General features: G+C 30.9%; 2 protein-coding genes across 2 annotated transcripts; both read right to left on the bottom strand.

The window, feature by feature from the left end:
- Positions 1-5197: 5197 nt before the first annotated feature.
- RHF2A (RING-H2 group F2A) lies at positions 5198-9302 on the bottom strand. The gene is made up of 9 exons (XM_028072423.2): positions 9097-9302; positions 8664-8822; positions 8527-8573; positions 7336-7398; positions 7118-7226; positions 6650-7038; positions 6426-6533; positions 5982-6340; positions 5198-5567 (listed from the first exon to the last, which is right to left on the bottom strand). The coding sequence occupies exons 1-8, from the start codon at positions 9100-9102 to the stop codon at positions 6028-6030; spliced, it is 1194 nt and encodes a 397-aa protein (XP_027928224.1). The 5' UTR covers positions 9103-9302; the 3' UTR covers positions 5198-5567; positions 5982-6027.
- A 4588-nt stretch (positions 9303-13890) lies between these two features.
- LOC114184736 (uncharacterized) lies at positions 13891-15001 on the bottom strand. Its single transcript, XM_028072046.2, has one exon. The coding sequence runs from the start codon at positions 14872-14874 to the stop codon at positions 14368-14370; it is 507 nt and encodes a 168-aa protein (XP_027927847.2). The 5' UTR covers positions 14875-15001; the 3' UTR covers positions 13891-14367.
- Between the last annotated feature and the right edge of the window lie 1332 nt (positions 15002-16333).

The following is a 16333-nucleotide window of genomic DNA, read 5'->3' as shown; positions in this document are numbered from 1 at the left end:
TTTTTACGAACGGTGGTGAAAATGGAATGGGGGAGTTGGCGGCAGAATTTAGCGCATAGGAAATTAACGCGAGTGAATGTGTCGGTTGCATTGGGAAGCGGGTGGGCACGTGGCGGGTTTGTATTGGTTGAGAAGGGAAGAATCGGACAGCATTAGAATGGGGTCCAGTAGCCAGCTGGAACATTGACATTAAACAGTGTTGTTGGAAAATTTGATGAGGGAGAAGAAAAGGTACTGGTTGAGTTTTGGTGTGTTGGAGGGGGCAAGATATTTACGTAGTAAAGAGGAAGAAGAAATTGTTAGAGTGTAGTTAATGTTGGTGGTGCCCACTTGGTATCCCATGTAATCATTCCCTTATATGCTTATTTTCTCTGATAAATAGTGTATAAAATCAAAGTACCACTTTAAGTGTCTATAAATGATTAATTGTTCTTATATATCACTTAAAAAATATAACTTTATTGTTGAGTACCGAAATCATATTGTTAGTTCAATACGACATTATCACGGTATAAACACCTTGATAATAGTAACGGTATGTACTTATATCGTGTAAGTTTTCTTGAATGAACAAGTTAACAAAATCCTAAAATTACCTATAACAGATATTGACTTGAGTAATATATATTCATCCAAGTAAAATTTCATGAAAATAATATAATAATATTGCTCACCATGTAATCTTTATGTATTGTTAGAAATATTCCTACACTTCAAACCCAAAAGTGTTCAAAAAAAAATATCCATCATAACCTTTTATTATATTATTTGAATTAAAAAAAGAAAATATAGTTAAAGAGGTCTACAAGACGAATGTTGTCTGTGATTAGGTCACAAATGTGATATTAAAGTTTAATCCATTATTAATATTGACGGAAAAGGACAGACTTTGCATAAGTGAGAAGAGTCACGACTTTTCCACAATTTTTTTATACATATTTTAAAATTATATTTATATATTATTATATTAAGTTATATATATATTATTTTAATTATTTAAAATATAAAATAAAAGTTAATTTGACGAACATTAATTAATAAAAAGATTAAGATTTTGTCTTTGAATTCTTTCGTAATCAGCAATCAAAAGAGTTTGAAACTAAAAAGAAAGATAGAGATATATAATAGTAAAGAGATATTGAAAATCAAATAAATCGAACAGTACATTCTCATAATATCATATTATGATTTATATTTAGATTAAATTTATGATTATCCTAAATTAGTATGAATCTAAATTATAATTTTGGGAATTCTTTAATGAAATTGATATAAATTCTAATTATATTTTCTCCAAATTTTAAATTTAAGGATTTTGGATTTTGTGTTGCTGTATATAATAAAATTTATAAAAATTTATGAATGTATATTGAACGTATTACAAATACCACTATACGTAATAAGTTAGTTGAATAGTCTTGAATTATAATAAAAATCAGAATATTTTAAATTCAATGAATTAGAACAATTAAAACCTAAAAAGTGTGAATCGCGGTGTAAGAATAATTTAAATACAGAAAACTAGGAAATGAATATTTTTTTTAAATTAAAAAAATTATTTATATATAGCATATTTTTTTTGTCACTTTTCATGGATAAGTTTGTTGAATTTTATAGAAAAGAATACAAAAAAAGAAAAGTATAACAAGGAAAATTTAGGTATTTTAAAAGTGTAGTAGATTAAGTGAAAAAACAATACATAGACTCGGAAAGGAGTAGTCGTGGACGACCCAACCTCTTTTCCTTTTTCTTTAAATGAAATAAATGAAGATGGCCTATTTTTATTTTATTTCTTCATTAATACTTTCAAATTATTAGTATTAGTAAGTATTTTCCTTTGCATTGAGTGAATCCGTGTTGGGAGGGATAAAGAGTCGCTAAAGTGAGTTTGACTCCATAATTATTTTGTTTATTCAATTTAAAAGTTATACATAATACATATATACCATATATTTAATGAATAACATAAAGAACATTTTAACAATAGTCACTTGCAAGTTTATTTGTCCTAATGTTTATACTCGAATAGTGAATTTTGCGATTTTTAGGGCACTTTTGTTTCCACTAACACATGACACCATCTTTTGTTGTGTGGTGTGCTTCTGGCACGTGCTCTATCCCAATTCTCACATTTCATCAAAAACTGTCGGTGCCACTATATTCTAAATTAATTTTAAAAGGGTAAATGAAAATAATTTGACAAATTATGGATATATCAAATTAAAAGTATGTTAAAATACCAGTCATTATCTTTAGTTACTTCAACATGAAAAGGTTCTAAAAGGGTATTCTATCCAATGATAATGTATAGAATATTTTTATAATATCTGTTAGTTGAATATCGTCGTATACTAAATTTAATGAATTTTATGAAAGTGATTAAATCTATATTTATTGTAATTTCTTGTCAGTTAATAACATGAAAAAATCAAACTACTTTGACATTAACATTTGATAAAAATTATTTGTCTTTTCTAACTTCAGACTTAACCCCATAGGATTAAGTCTTACGCCTTAAAATATAATGCGAACAATATGGATTCTCAAAAAATTGCCCTTCTACTATAAAGTCATTATAATTATAAGACTTAATTATTATATTAGTTCTCTAATTCATTGGAATAGACTTTTTATTATTTTTGAATTCAATTTAGTTTTTTAATCTTCTAAAAGGATTTATTTTGATTTTTTTATTATTATTTTTATTCAATTTAATCCCTATTTTTTAAAACAATCAAATTTTATTATTTTTAATTTAAGATTAAATTAGTAATTAAGCTTAATTATAATTTATATATAATGTTAAAAATAATAGAATTTATGTATCAAATTATGCTATTAAATATAAAAGATTTAAGTATTTAGGTGAGGTGTAAAATAGAATAATTTGACTACTTGAACAAAATGATTTGATGTATAAATTATAAAATTATTTTAATTATAAAATTATTTTAATATATGTATATAAATTATAATTAAACTTAATTATTTATTTTGTCTCAAATTGAAAATAATAAAATTGTATCATTTAAAAAAAATAAAGAGCAAATTGAATCAAAATTTTAAATAAAAAGACTAAATTAAAAAAAGAAATTGAACTTTACTTAATCATTGAAGAACAAAAATCAACCTTTTGATAGAATTGGAAATCATCATGAAACTAAAATGAACCATACTAATAAATTAGATCACCAAATCACTAATTAAATATGATTCTAAATGATCCTTTAAGTTTATCCCCGTCCTTTCAAGAAAACGTAAATATCACGGTTTATACTAAATTACACAAGATCAAGCTTAAATTTTAGGATTTATAAAATATATTGAAAAAATCTCTTTAAAATACCTAAGTTTAAAAAGATAAAAGATTAATATGGTGTTGAAGAGAAATACTAATGTTATTCAAACCTAAATTATAAGTTGTGAAGAGACTATAACATAATATAAGTTCTAAACTTAAGTCACTGTATCTTCTAAATTTCAGTCTATTAATACTTTGTTTATATTATTCATAACGAGAACATGACATGAGCATTAATTCATATATATTGCAACTCAAATGAAGGTATAGAAAGGTGAGTTTTATTAACTAAACACTGTTTTTTATTTTTTACTTTAGCTTGACATACACGAAGCTTTGAAACTCTCCAAAATAAAATACATTCACTTGCCAACCTATTTTAAGTCAACTGAACCTTTGTTCAAGTTAAAAATTTTCTCATATAACTAATATGTGACAGCATAGGTTCCTCTCTTCAAAAGTAGGTATTTTTAATCCATTAAAAGAAAGAATTGATAGAAAGGTTTTTGATGAGTTTTCCTTGCAAACTGATCTCCTCCCTTTATCTATATTTGATAAAAGAGAGTAACCAAAATATCTGTAACTGAAATGAGAACGATTGAGAAATAGAACTAGATGACCGGTGTTTCTTCGGTTGCAGACAATAAAGCCATATACATCATATGACCAAGATACTTTAAAACAATAAAAAGACATTTTTTTTATTATCACTGAAACTAATGTGTATTTAACATGTATATGTGAAAATATTTTTATTATAAAAAACTATCATCATACAAACTAGTAAATTTCATTAGTATAAATTGAAAAAATAATTACTTTTTTCCGAGACTTCTACAAATACTAATAAGTTGTAAAAGAAAATGGTTTGCATTATATATGTTAAATACTTTTTTATCATACTATTAATAAAGTGAATAACATTTTAATGTACACAAGTCTTTTTTCAATTTTTTCTTTTAGGTGATTATATTTTTAATTCAAATAATTATTTACAATAAAAAATTATTTACAAAATAAAAAATAATAAAAAACTATATATAAACTATACAATATTTTTTATACATTAAAAATTACACAAAATAGTTTATTTCGATAATTAAAAATAATTGTAATTTAATAAAATTTTTACTATAATAAAAAAATGGATATTTAACTATCAAACTATAATATGAATTTTTTTTATTTAGAATATTTGAAAATTTAATATATATATATATATATATATATATATATATATATATATATATATATATATATATATTAGTTAACTGTACTGTAAAAACTCTTTCTCTAATTTTATTTATCTTGTACATGTTTTTTTTTATGATAATAAAATTATTATCATTATTATTATAAAATTAAATATAAATACTTTTTATAATTTTATGGTAAATAGTTTTTAATTTATTTTATAATTCAAAAAATGGTTAAGCAATAAGAATTTTGAAAAAACATAAAAATAGTTATGTCTGATTAATTAGCAATATAAAAATTATACTGATATCAGGCATTAAAAACGTAATAAAGTAATAAAATAACCTTAAGAAAGCCACAAGGAATGAGAAGCTTCTAGGCACAGAGACAGACAACAGAAAGAAAAGTATACGGTTGAGGGGCGAAACAAGGAAGAACAAAATGAAACTTCTAGTGGCTTTGAAAAACTGTTTTTGAGCGAGTAAGAGAAAAGGTGTCATATTTTAATTAGAATTTTTGGGTTTTGCAACTCGCAAACACATCAAAACCTAGACAGACCACAGCCTAAGAGAATTTAAGCCTATACGATTTTAACTTTCAGCACTTCATAAAAATTCTTGGAAGGTGCAGATCAAGTGCAGGAAGAAACGCCCATTTTGTTTCCACTAAATCGGACTATCCTAGCAAGAATGATAGCAATTTTGACAACAATGGTGCAAAGTCTCTACTGATCATGTTTCACAATCAAACAGAAATTTCAGAGTATGACTTAATGCCCCCAATTATCGTTGAGTTTGGGAACAGATGAGGACATAGCACTTTATGTAAAGATTATCTGAGAAATATCTATAAATAAGTTTACAATGTGAATATACAATCATATATAGGTTCCTAAGTTTCAAACGAAAGAGATCACTGCAGCCTTTTCAAGTTCTTTATTTCCAAAATCACAATTGTAGGTCTTCTTCTGCAGGCCAATGGATTATCACTTGCCTGGCCTGCGCCAGCCAATAGGCAATGCATCACATCCATGGAATTTCACATCCCCAATGGGCAATTCTATTTCTACCTGATATCATTGAAACATCCATCAGCACCACATTATAAACAACAATCAATCAGGTAAACAACCAGTGCATGCCACAATGATAATTAGGACTAATGAGAGGGAAATTCAATTCCACAAAAATGAACTAACAAAATCTCTGCCATGCCTCGCTAAACAAGAATTTATATCTAGCTTCCGTCAGAAAGCTTCAAAAGCAAAACCTCAAGGGGTTATGACAACATATATTTTTTTATAGGAAAGAATGCAGACAAAGATTAAAAATACAGAAAGCCAAGAAAATAGAAGTAAAATCTTTGAAGAATGAGTGGGGAACTGTAATTACATTACAAAAAAAATAGTTCTGATAAGGTGCGATCAGAACATGTATCTTCAGTACTTCACATTAAATAAATTTTAGAATAATTAAAATTGTACCTTTTAGACAGAACAAATCTCAGTTCTTGCAATTCCTTCTATATGCTTAACTTGAACTAGAACCTGCAGCGCAAGAAGCTTTTGTGTTATTGTCTCCCAAAAGACCGCCCCCTTCAGTGCCAGTTAAAGCCTGATCATTAGGTCCTTGAACTGAATCATCCTCTAAATTACTTGGAGCTGAATTAATATTGCTTCTATTACTGTCTCTGGTCTCCAGCCGTTCCATCATGCGGGACACAGTTGCAATCCCTGCATTAACTTCTCGCCTAACATCAGATCCAATATCAGACATAGCATTGTTACGAGAAAACCATCTCTCCTTCCACCCTCTTGTACTCTTGGAAATTGACTCCTTGTACCTGAAAAAACGAGAAAAAATAGAAATTATAATGGCAGAACATTGTACTTTACAAGACCCACATCCAACATACAAAAGTCCACTACCTTGATGACACAGCATTCAGTTTAGATTTCAGAGACTCTGAAAATGACTGGAATTCTGATGGGCCTGCTCTGTCTTGACTACTTGGAGATGACTGATTAGGAGATCTCCTGTATGAATTTCAGACCCAAAAGTTGAGAACTACTAAATGTAGAATACAAGGCAATTATGAATGTAGAAACATTTAAAAATAATCTAGAGATTCAAAACCGAAAATGAAAATGACCTATTGTTGTAAGATGGTCCTTGATGTTCTGTACCAAGAGCACTAGATCCAGATCCAGAAGCAGAAACCTGGTCTGCTTGAACAGGAGCAACTAAAGTCAGTTGTGATGATTGTTCTCCTGTCGCAGGAGTTGGAGACAGATTGGCAACAGCAATAGTAGGAGTTGCTTCGTCATCTCCTCTCTGAGATGGAGAGGAAGAAGTAGGAGCCATGGGAGGCGAATTAGGATGAGTTGAAAAAACTAAAAAGTGTGGGCGACCTTGAGCTGATGACCTATTTCTCTGCCCTTCCCTTCTAGCAATGTGGCGTGCTCTTCCCATTGCTGCTGCCGCAGCTAAGTGTTGAATTATACGCTCTTCAAGATCAGCATCACTAGCTCCAACTGGCAACTGCACGAGAACCCAAAAATCACATAATGCATGATAACACTTCAAAATACTTTCAAACTAGCATAAGTAGACTACAAACATGTTGTAACTCGAAATCCCCTAGTGTTGGATGATGAAATATTGTGGCATTTCTAGGTGGATTGATCCTAAAGTTTCGCTCTCTTTCCACTGCCTCAAGTAATTCTTGGCTGCAAATACAAAAAGCAGAGAAGCAAGTAAATAAATCTCTAAAACAAATAATGACAGAAGCAGATTAATAAATAAACAAGAATTAAGAACATCGCGAAAACTACAAACCTTGTTGGATCTTTGAGACTGATAGGTTGCCAACACATGGGGCACTGGGAGCTTCTTTGACACCTAAAAGATAAAAGCTAGAACTCAATACAAAGTCTTCCTCCAAAGATTGTTAAGCGATTTGAGTAACAATTGATTGTGGCCACGGGCACAGAATTAGCCATTTTTTTCCCTTGATACCAACATTTCTTTTTCACCAGGATATGTTCATGAAATTAAAGAATAAGCCACAAGGCATGGAAGAAACATGAAATTACGTGCATAACATATTTGTGAGCCTAATAGGAGCATGCTATAAATGTCCATATCCACACACTTCAAAAAACAGTAACTCATACAACAGACTGGAAGATTGCCCAAAACATTTCCTTTGTTCTTTCGGAAAATTTTCACTAGGACAACAACGAATTGACCTAGTAGCTAAGCAAGTTTGTACGTAAGTGTAAGAACTGTATAAAATAATGATTGAAATTTTTATTCTGGGACAGTATTAATAGGTTCCTTTTATCACTTGGACAGTGTTAAGAGTTATCAAAATGTAAACCAGTCAAGTTCAGGCCCTACTGGTTTATTGTTTATAAAATTTGTTGGGTATGACATCTGATTTTCCAAGAACCTTGACTAACTATAGATCAATAAAGTGACTCAAACAAAGAGGATGTAATGATTGAAGGAACAATATGAAATTGGTTGTTGACATAAGCCCCGAGAGTCATTGACATACTCAAGTGCTGGGATTTTCATGCCTGTGAAAGCTTCATGCCAACTTCAGAGAAATAACAATAACTTCAATCCTATACATAAAATTCATGATACTCTCTCTTTCAGCTGATAATGACAGCTTATTTTAAATTGAGCACCAGACGCATGTTTTCCTTCAAAATAGACAAAAACACATACGCAAAGTATTCTATTAAGAAGCACCTTCTGCAAGTAGATCAGCACAAAATACAGCCATACAAATTCCTTACTTTAGGAACTCAAATCACTGATCAAGAAACATAACAGCGGCTTTAACAATAACGATTCACAGCAATAAGAATAGTAACATAATAATAATAATTATAATAATAAGTAATAGTAATAAGTGAAACACCCATCATTACCACCAAAGTGCAGACCAGCCCAATCAAACATGAATCCCCATGATTAACTAAAAAATAATGAATTAACGAAACCGAAAAACAATACCATTCGAGAATGCACTGAAGATGAAACTCATGCTTGCAACTGGTAACCTGCAAGAAGAGTATAAGAATAGCCTGATCAATAGGGTTTACAAGCAGTCAACACTAATCACAACCATAACAATTGAACTAACACCATACCGTGGAAGGATCACTGTCACAGAAGGCTTCAAGGCATATGCTGCAGGCATCATCACAAGCGTCCTGAATTCCGCCCTCCACAAAAGCAGCGGCGGAAGTCAAATGCGCCTCAGACTTATTACTGTCATCACTGATATTATTCCCTTCCATCCCACCACCCTACAAAACAACACCCCGCTGAAATCCACACAAACAGACAACAACAACTGTGGACATAAAATCCCAATCGAATAATCAACCCACGCCGTCACGCTACAATATTCGGAACACAGCGAAACAAATCAAACCAGCACTCATAAAGGAATCAGATCAAATCATAGAGTCTCGGGAGAAATAGATTCCTAATCGAAAAGGACAAGGCATAGAAGAGAGAGAGAGAGAGAGAGAGGAGAAAAATTCAGAGTAGACAGCGGAGTAATCGAAACGGTGTTACCTCCATGGAGAATTGCGCGAGATGACTTAGCGAAATCGAGATTCGAGATGCGATTGGAAGAAAACCCTAGCGAGAGCGAAAGAGTGAGAGAGAGAAAGAGGTTTTCTACGGTGCGGTGTGGTGTGGTGCGGTGTGAAGTGAGTGTGTGGGTGCAGGCAATGGGGGTTACCCATTCCTTTATGTTTTACTTTTTGGAAGAAACCAACCAAACCAACCAACCAACCAACCATGGAGTCAGCTAACCTTACCTTAGCTAGCTCGGTCTTCGTCCACCACTCTCTGTTCTCCCGACACGTGGCATTCCCAACGAATCTCTTTGACGAGTCTCTCACCTTACGCGTCACTCTCTTTTGCTCCGCCTCATCATACATACATGCACATTATCTATATCATCATCTTTAGTTTATTTTACCTTTCACATTCATATTTTCATATAATTACATTAATTGTCTTTATTTTTATTTTTTTCTAAAATACTACATACTTTTCAAATATGAGTTTTTCCAACACCAAAAAATCTTAATTGAATTAAAGGCTTGAGACCCTTGAGTCACAAACAAGTGACAGAAATTTCCATTCATTCAAATTAAATTATGAGGAAGTGCTTAGTCCCTACCACGTACCCACGCGCAATTACACCAAGCAAACTTCTTACAATACAAAATCTCGTGTGAATACAAAATTAATATTCAATCTTATAACTAAGTCGGTTATTATAAATGTGTTTTATTTTTATTTGACTTAAGATTTATACGAGTGTATACAACTCAACACTAGGTATTAATAATTATTTAATAAATATAACATAAAGGGTTTAACAAATAATAAATATTATTATAATACATTATAAATAATTTTATACAATCTTAAAAGGTAAGTTTTAAATCTATTTTAACATTATAAAATGAATTTGGAAGATAAAATTTATATTGTAAAAATGATATTTGTATCTACTTATATAATGTTAAGTGTGTTTTTAATTCCTTAATTTTGATATAAAATTAAAATTTGTCTTTATTCAAAATATATTTAACCTCACTTATAGATTCTAAATTTATTTTACTTTTAATCGATGTAAAATATTTAACTATATATTTAATCAATTTAGGGATATCAAAATGGGTTAGGCTCATCGAGTCGGTCCATCGGTCCATGAAAAAAAAGATGGGTTGGGTTAAATGTTACGAACTAACTAGTCCTCTTAAACATGTCATGTCTGGCATGTGATGCTACAAAGCAGGTCAACCCGTTATAACTCGTCAATCCATTTTCTTCTTACTTTTATAAATCCTTTCTCTTCCCTCCATTTCACTAGACTTTAACTATTCTTCTTCAGCTAGAAAATCACTACAAAACCCTACTTTCACTCTCTTCTTCTTCTCCTCCTCCTTCTTCTTCTTCATTGAGAAAAACCCAAAAAATCCACACGAAATTTTTTCTGTTCTTCTTTAGCTAAAACAACCCACACTCACGTACAAGGTGAAAATGCAAGATAGACTATCATCCCTCATCGACGACAACTCTATTATATATCTCTTTGTTCATTATGTTGTAACCTCTTATTCCATTTTGTTTATAATAGCAATTGGGGATTTAACAAATTAGGGATTGAGGATTTTGATTTCATTCGGGATTTTGCAAATTGGGGATTTCGATTTCATTGCATATTGGAAACCATTGTTATGAGCAACACCTTACTTCTTTATTCTTCTCCTTCTACATGGTCGTGGCAACATGTCGTTGCGAGAGATGTGGTACGCGACCAAGAATGATGTGGCATTACAGTCAATGGATAAGTGGACCAGTCCGCCAACCTCGTCCATTGGCAGGTTAAAGCTCCTAACTGGTTTTCAGATATCATAGTGACATGACACAGTTCGAGTTTGACATATTAAAAAGCCTAAACCAGCTGAACTAACCTTTTTTAACATCCCTAGCTTTGACATTATTCAATTTGATGCTACATTCCTTTTGTTAATAGTATTTGCATATGCATGACTAAAACATGGACGAATTTATTTACTTCTTCCCACTAATTAGTCCAAGTCTCCTTTTACTCGGTCTAGGTTTTGAGAAATTTGGTTTTGCCATAATAACATAGTTTTGACTTTTCATAGGCACAATTAAAGGCGTAAAATAACTTCGCCCTCCGTTCTAATCTGATGTTGTAATAAATCAATTATTTTTTGGAATAAGTAAGACTTTTGCCCAAAATTGAACACGGTATTGATCATTCACAATGTGTGAATAATTCAAACATGTTACCATCAAAGAAAAAAAAACTCTCCTAAAATAACGAAAAGAAAGGGACCAATAACCCTTTTATTAAAAAAATCAAATTTATGCTCGAGCTAGAAGATTACAGAAAGGCTTGCTCTTAGAAATTATATAATTTAAATGCGAAAACTAAAATTTATTTTATTTCCAAATCTATGAAAGAGATGGCACAATGGAATGTCTTACGGACATACATCAAGAAGAAAACAATAGTAGATAAATACGCAAATAACTAAAAAAGGCTACAAAGAACTTAATGATGTCCTTAAATTAAAATATTAAGAAACTTCAATCTATATTCACAGTATCATAATAAAAAAATTATTATAAAGTTTTTCTCAATTAACTATTAATTTATTGGCTAAAACAGTTGGTGGAAGGTCTTATTTATATCTATATAAGTATTGTGATTAATTTATGTAAATCACGTCTAAACCGATGGAAAAGTGACATGAACAGTGTTCTTTTAATGGAGTTTGAAAAATGAAGAAGACAGACTCTCATAACAGAAGAAAGTTACACTCTGATACCATCATATTAACAAGTGGATACTACCAAATGCTAAAAACAGACACACTGTGAAGACAAACAATTTGGTGAAGAAAATGGGTCTTGCACCACTAAACATTCATAAAATGGTCTATGGTATCAAATAGTTTAGAAATCTTAACCACATTTTTATTGAGTCAATCTTCATATATTCCGTTCAAAAGGGATCAGAAATAGTTGAAATATTTTGTTCACCTAATATATATATATATATATATATATATATATATATATATATATATATATATATTACTTTTTTAGTTTCAAGTAAAGTTACAAACTTAATTAACGAAATTAACCAGATTTATCATCAGTTCGTAATTAACGAAATTTTTGTAGCGGTTGCACAAACAACTCAATTTATGTGATTATTACCTGTTATACTTTTTTCAAGTTAAATAAATAAACTCAAATTTCTAATTAGACATAATTATGTAAATAAGTTCAAAGTAAGTTTTAAAAATTTATTCAGAAGTGCAAGACAATCTAATTGATGTTTTATGTTTTGTTGAAATGGTAATACTTTATTCTAAAGTTTGTCATATTAGTTAATACTGATTTAAAGATTAGTTTCGTTTTGAATATATAAGTTCTTCTCAAAAAAATATATGCACATATTTTTTTATTAGTAGATTAAATTATAGTTGTTTTTGTATTTTATGTTGATAAGTTGAACAATAATTTGATTTTTTGCACAACACAAAAAAAGATATTAGGTTATACAAGTGAGTTAAAAGCCAAATAAAAAACAAGTAAAACTTCAAACTTTAAATTAAATTTGGTTGAATAAAAAAGTAAAGTTGCAAGAGTTAACATTTTAGAATTGAAATTTAAACATCAAAAGAAAAAGAAAAAGTTTGAGTTTACATAAACAAATTAATGTAATCTTGATGTAGTGGTAGTCGTATCAATCATATTTATATTATTTCGTTCGACATTATTTTTCAACCATATTTTAATGTACAAGATGTTAAAAGTTGGAGTATTTATGTTTTGTTATTACGGTTATTTATAATATTCGAAAGTCCTTTTTGACAAAAGTTATTTGACATGTTTTTAAGATAAAATAAATAAATTATTTACATGTTTAACAAAGATGATATTGTCTACGTAGGTTGTTTTCTATTGTCGGGTCAAGAAAGTTTTTTCGATATCCAACCAAATATATAATTAGCGACCAAGTACGAAAGGGTAGAACAATGAAAGGGTGTTAAGTCGTTACATTACAAATCAATTTTAATCGATAGAGAAGCTAGAAATACTTGCTTCAGTATGATGTGAATTTACCATCTTAAAATTGACTTTTAAAACTATCTAAACATTTATCAACATAATTATGATTATCAAAATCAATTCTAAGTGTCTTTTTTGTGTGGTTTAAAGTATTCCTCGTTATTATTATGTAACAAAATTAACACGTCCAACACGCTTTACACAAAGAATTTACACATATACCGCATGTGTGTTTGGTTCTTCGACAAAATGATGTAAAAATGTAGAAGCAATTAAATACGTATTTGTATTTGATTCTGCGTCAAAATTGTGCATTGCGCACACAAAATTGAAGAAGAAACATAGAATTATATTTATTTACTTTTCAAAATTCCTAAAAGTTGAATGAGGGGTTAGGTAGTTGGTGAGCTGTCTTAAAGTATCTTCAACGCAATTCATTAAAGAGATTCTAAGAATTTAGATTTTACATTAAAAAGGATAGAGTAAGAGACAAATGTAACAGTATTAAAGATGCATTAAAAGTAAAATCAGAAATGAGAAGAAAGTGATGAAAGTTAATTGGAGGTGATGATGGGTTGAATGAAGGCGAGAGAAACTCCTGAAAAGGGGTCGAAGAGAAGAAGATGAAGTTAGTGTTGTTGAATGGCCGAAAGGGACCAAATTGAGAAGTTGGTCGAGAAAATATTGGATGAAGCGAATGAAGAAAGTGTAGAGAGAAAGAAAGAAGAAAGCATGTTGCAATGTTGCTTTTTGATTCACTAATGCGGTGCTATATGACCTACCCCTCCCGTTTTGAACAAGAGAAAGGAGTAAAAGAAAAATGTACAATATTTAGCTATTTGATGGGACACAAAGGGACATTAAAATGAATACATCATTGCTCTCGCCACTCACACTTTTTTTTACCTCAAACTTAACATGCCAATATCTGACAATGGAAGCTATTTTCTACTTACCCCTTCCAGAGTACAACTACAAGCACTACATGTTAAAACCATCAATTTCTTTTTCCTTCAGAAATTCGTAAAGCACTTTCTCAACGTTATCACGATAATGAGGAGGCTTGGGAAAATAGAAACAAGGACAACAAAATTAATCTTCACTAAACCCAATATATTTAATTAATCACTTTCTTATATGCACACACATATCATCGCGCGTCCACGTCACGCTCCAAAAGGGTTTCGTTTCAGTTGCGCGCAAATGACGAAATCATTGGGCCTGGCAATGCCATTCAGCAGTGGGGTGGTGTTGTTCTTGTTGTTGTTCGAGGCGCTGAGAATCGCTTCTCCAGAAGCCCGTTCCGTTGAACTGGGCCCACATCTCCTCTTCCAGCTTGCTGGTCTCCTCCGCCTCGTCTTCCGAGAGGTCTTCGTCCAGAGAGGGCCAGGGCCCGGGAGTGGGCCCAGAAAAATCATCGGGCCTGTGATCCAAGAGAGCCTCGTTTTTCTCGTTCTTCTTCTGCAGCAGGCGTCGCTTCCTCTTGTGCATGGCCTTCCTCACGAGGCCGGCGGGGACCTTGTAGGCGGCGAGCACAACCACGTCCATCACCGAGCACGGTACACAGCAGCACACGGCGGCGCACGCCGCCGTTGCATTTCCTGCGACCTCGCCAGCGCGCCAGCGCTCCCGGCACGTGACCGGCGGGGAGCGCCGTAAGACCTTCTGCTGGCGGGCCATTGGGAGCGGTGGTGGAGATTGAAAAGAGTGAGAGATCATTCCTCCATTGTTAAGAAGAAAGGAAGGGTTTGAGAAATGTGCGGTGGAATCGAAGTGAATGGATGGGGGAGCTTGAACCAAGGGAGTGCCAAGCTTTTCACAGGCTAACAAAACACTTTTTAATATATATATATATATATATATATATATATATATATATATATATATTTATTTATTTATTTATATTTATTGTTGTAAGGTTGCTACCCCTTTATACGTGCAAAATGATATTTACACTTTCATGAAACAATTTTTTTTTCGTTCGATTATTCAAGAAATAAATTGTTCTTCACTTCAATATAAATTGTAGCTGCTATAATTCTTGAAGTGTCATTCATCAACTAAAAAAAGTAGTTTAATGATAAATTCTATATAAGCACTTAGCTTGTGGAATCAAACCGTTTATATAAGTTTGTAGTTTAATTTAATTGTCGTATAAAATCGCGTTTCCTGATTATTGAAAAATGGATATAATATTATTTAGCTGTTTTAAGTAATAGTTAAAGTTCAAATATAATTTATTTATGGCATGGGGTCAGTGTCTCTATAAAGCAAGTGCTTTAAAATTCAATCTTCACACCGTTCCTTATAATAAAAATTAAATTTCATGTATTTAGTGCGATTGTGCAAGATTCATACTTTAAACTTGAAAGGCTCTTGCTTAAGAGGAAGTGTTATGGATGTAGTATTAAATAATTTTCATTCCTTTTCTTAATTGTGTAAACCTTTTAATGATGCGAAGCTTTAAATTCATTATTATAATATGCATTGTATTGTTTATACAAAAACTTTCTAATAGTTAAGGGATGTATAAAACTTTAATTCAATTTATTGAAGTCACGTAATCATAAGAAGTATATTGAAAAAAAAAATCATAATATAAATTTGTTTTTTCTGTTTTTATAAGATGAATTCACAGTCATACAAAAGAGGATTAATGGATACTAGAATTCAATCTTTTATACTTACACCATTACTATCTTTTTTATATATACGAATTTAAATTTAAAACCGTCGAGCTATTAAATTATTTACATTGTTTTCAGATAATGCATATCACATTTGATTATAAATAATATTCGTGATATAAATTTTAAAAGATGGGTAAATTTATGTTTAAAGCCTGCTGTTGTTGACTGAACCAACCAGTGAAAATGAAAGGGTCAAGGTTCTTTGCATAAAAAAAGGTAGTGTTTTCGAGGTATTTGGGGATGAAGTAAGAGGGTCAAGGGTAGATACACAGCACTAACAAAATATAAACTCAGTCTATATCTTCTTTCTTTTCAACTTTTTATCTCTACTCAATATAGAAATAAAATTTAGATTTGAATTTACCAACGAGCATAGTCTTGTGATTCTTGCAGAGGTTTATTTCAAAGAAATTCAATAAATGTTAACCACCTTATGTTATTTGCTGTGTACTGAGATTTATATTCTGGGTTTCAAGGTGTTAAAGCGG

Source organism: Vigna unguiculata, chromosome 5 (genome assembly GCF_037176805.1).
Source record: "Vigna unguiculata cultivar grain cowpea cultivar isolate G323 ecotype 2 chromosome 5, ASM3717680v1, whole genome shotgun sequence".
NCBI lineage: Eukaryota > Viridiplantae > Streptophyta > Magnoliopsida > Fabales > Fabaceae > Vigna > Vigna unguiculata.
Note: the sequence above shows the minus strand (reverse complement) of the source record. Positions and strands in the feature narration are given on the sequence as shown.

Excerpts from the sequence above, each read along its gene's own strand:
- RHF2A (XM_028072423.2), bottom strand. Across the intron at positions 7,399-8,526 it reads CTTCAGTGCATTCTCGAATG|GTGTCAAAGAAGCTCCCAGT; the intron begins GTATTGTTTTTC and ends TTTATCTTTTAG. Across the intron at positions 6,534-6,649 it reads GGACCATCTTACAACAATAG|GAGATCTCCTAATCAGTCAT; the intron begins GTCATTTTCATT and ends AAATTCATACAG.
- LOC114184736 (XM_028072046.2), bottom strand. The coding sequence starts at position 14,874 with ATGATCTCTCACTCTTTTCAATCTCCACCACCGCTCCCAATGGCCCGC.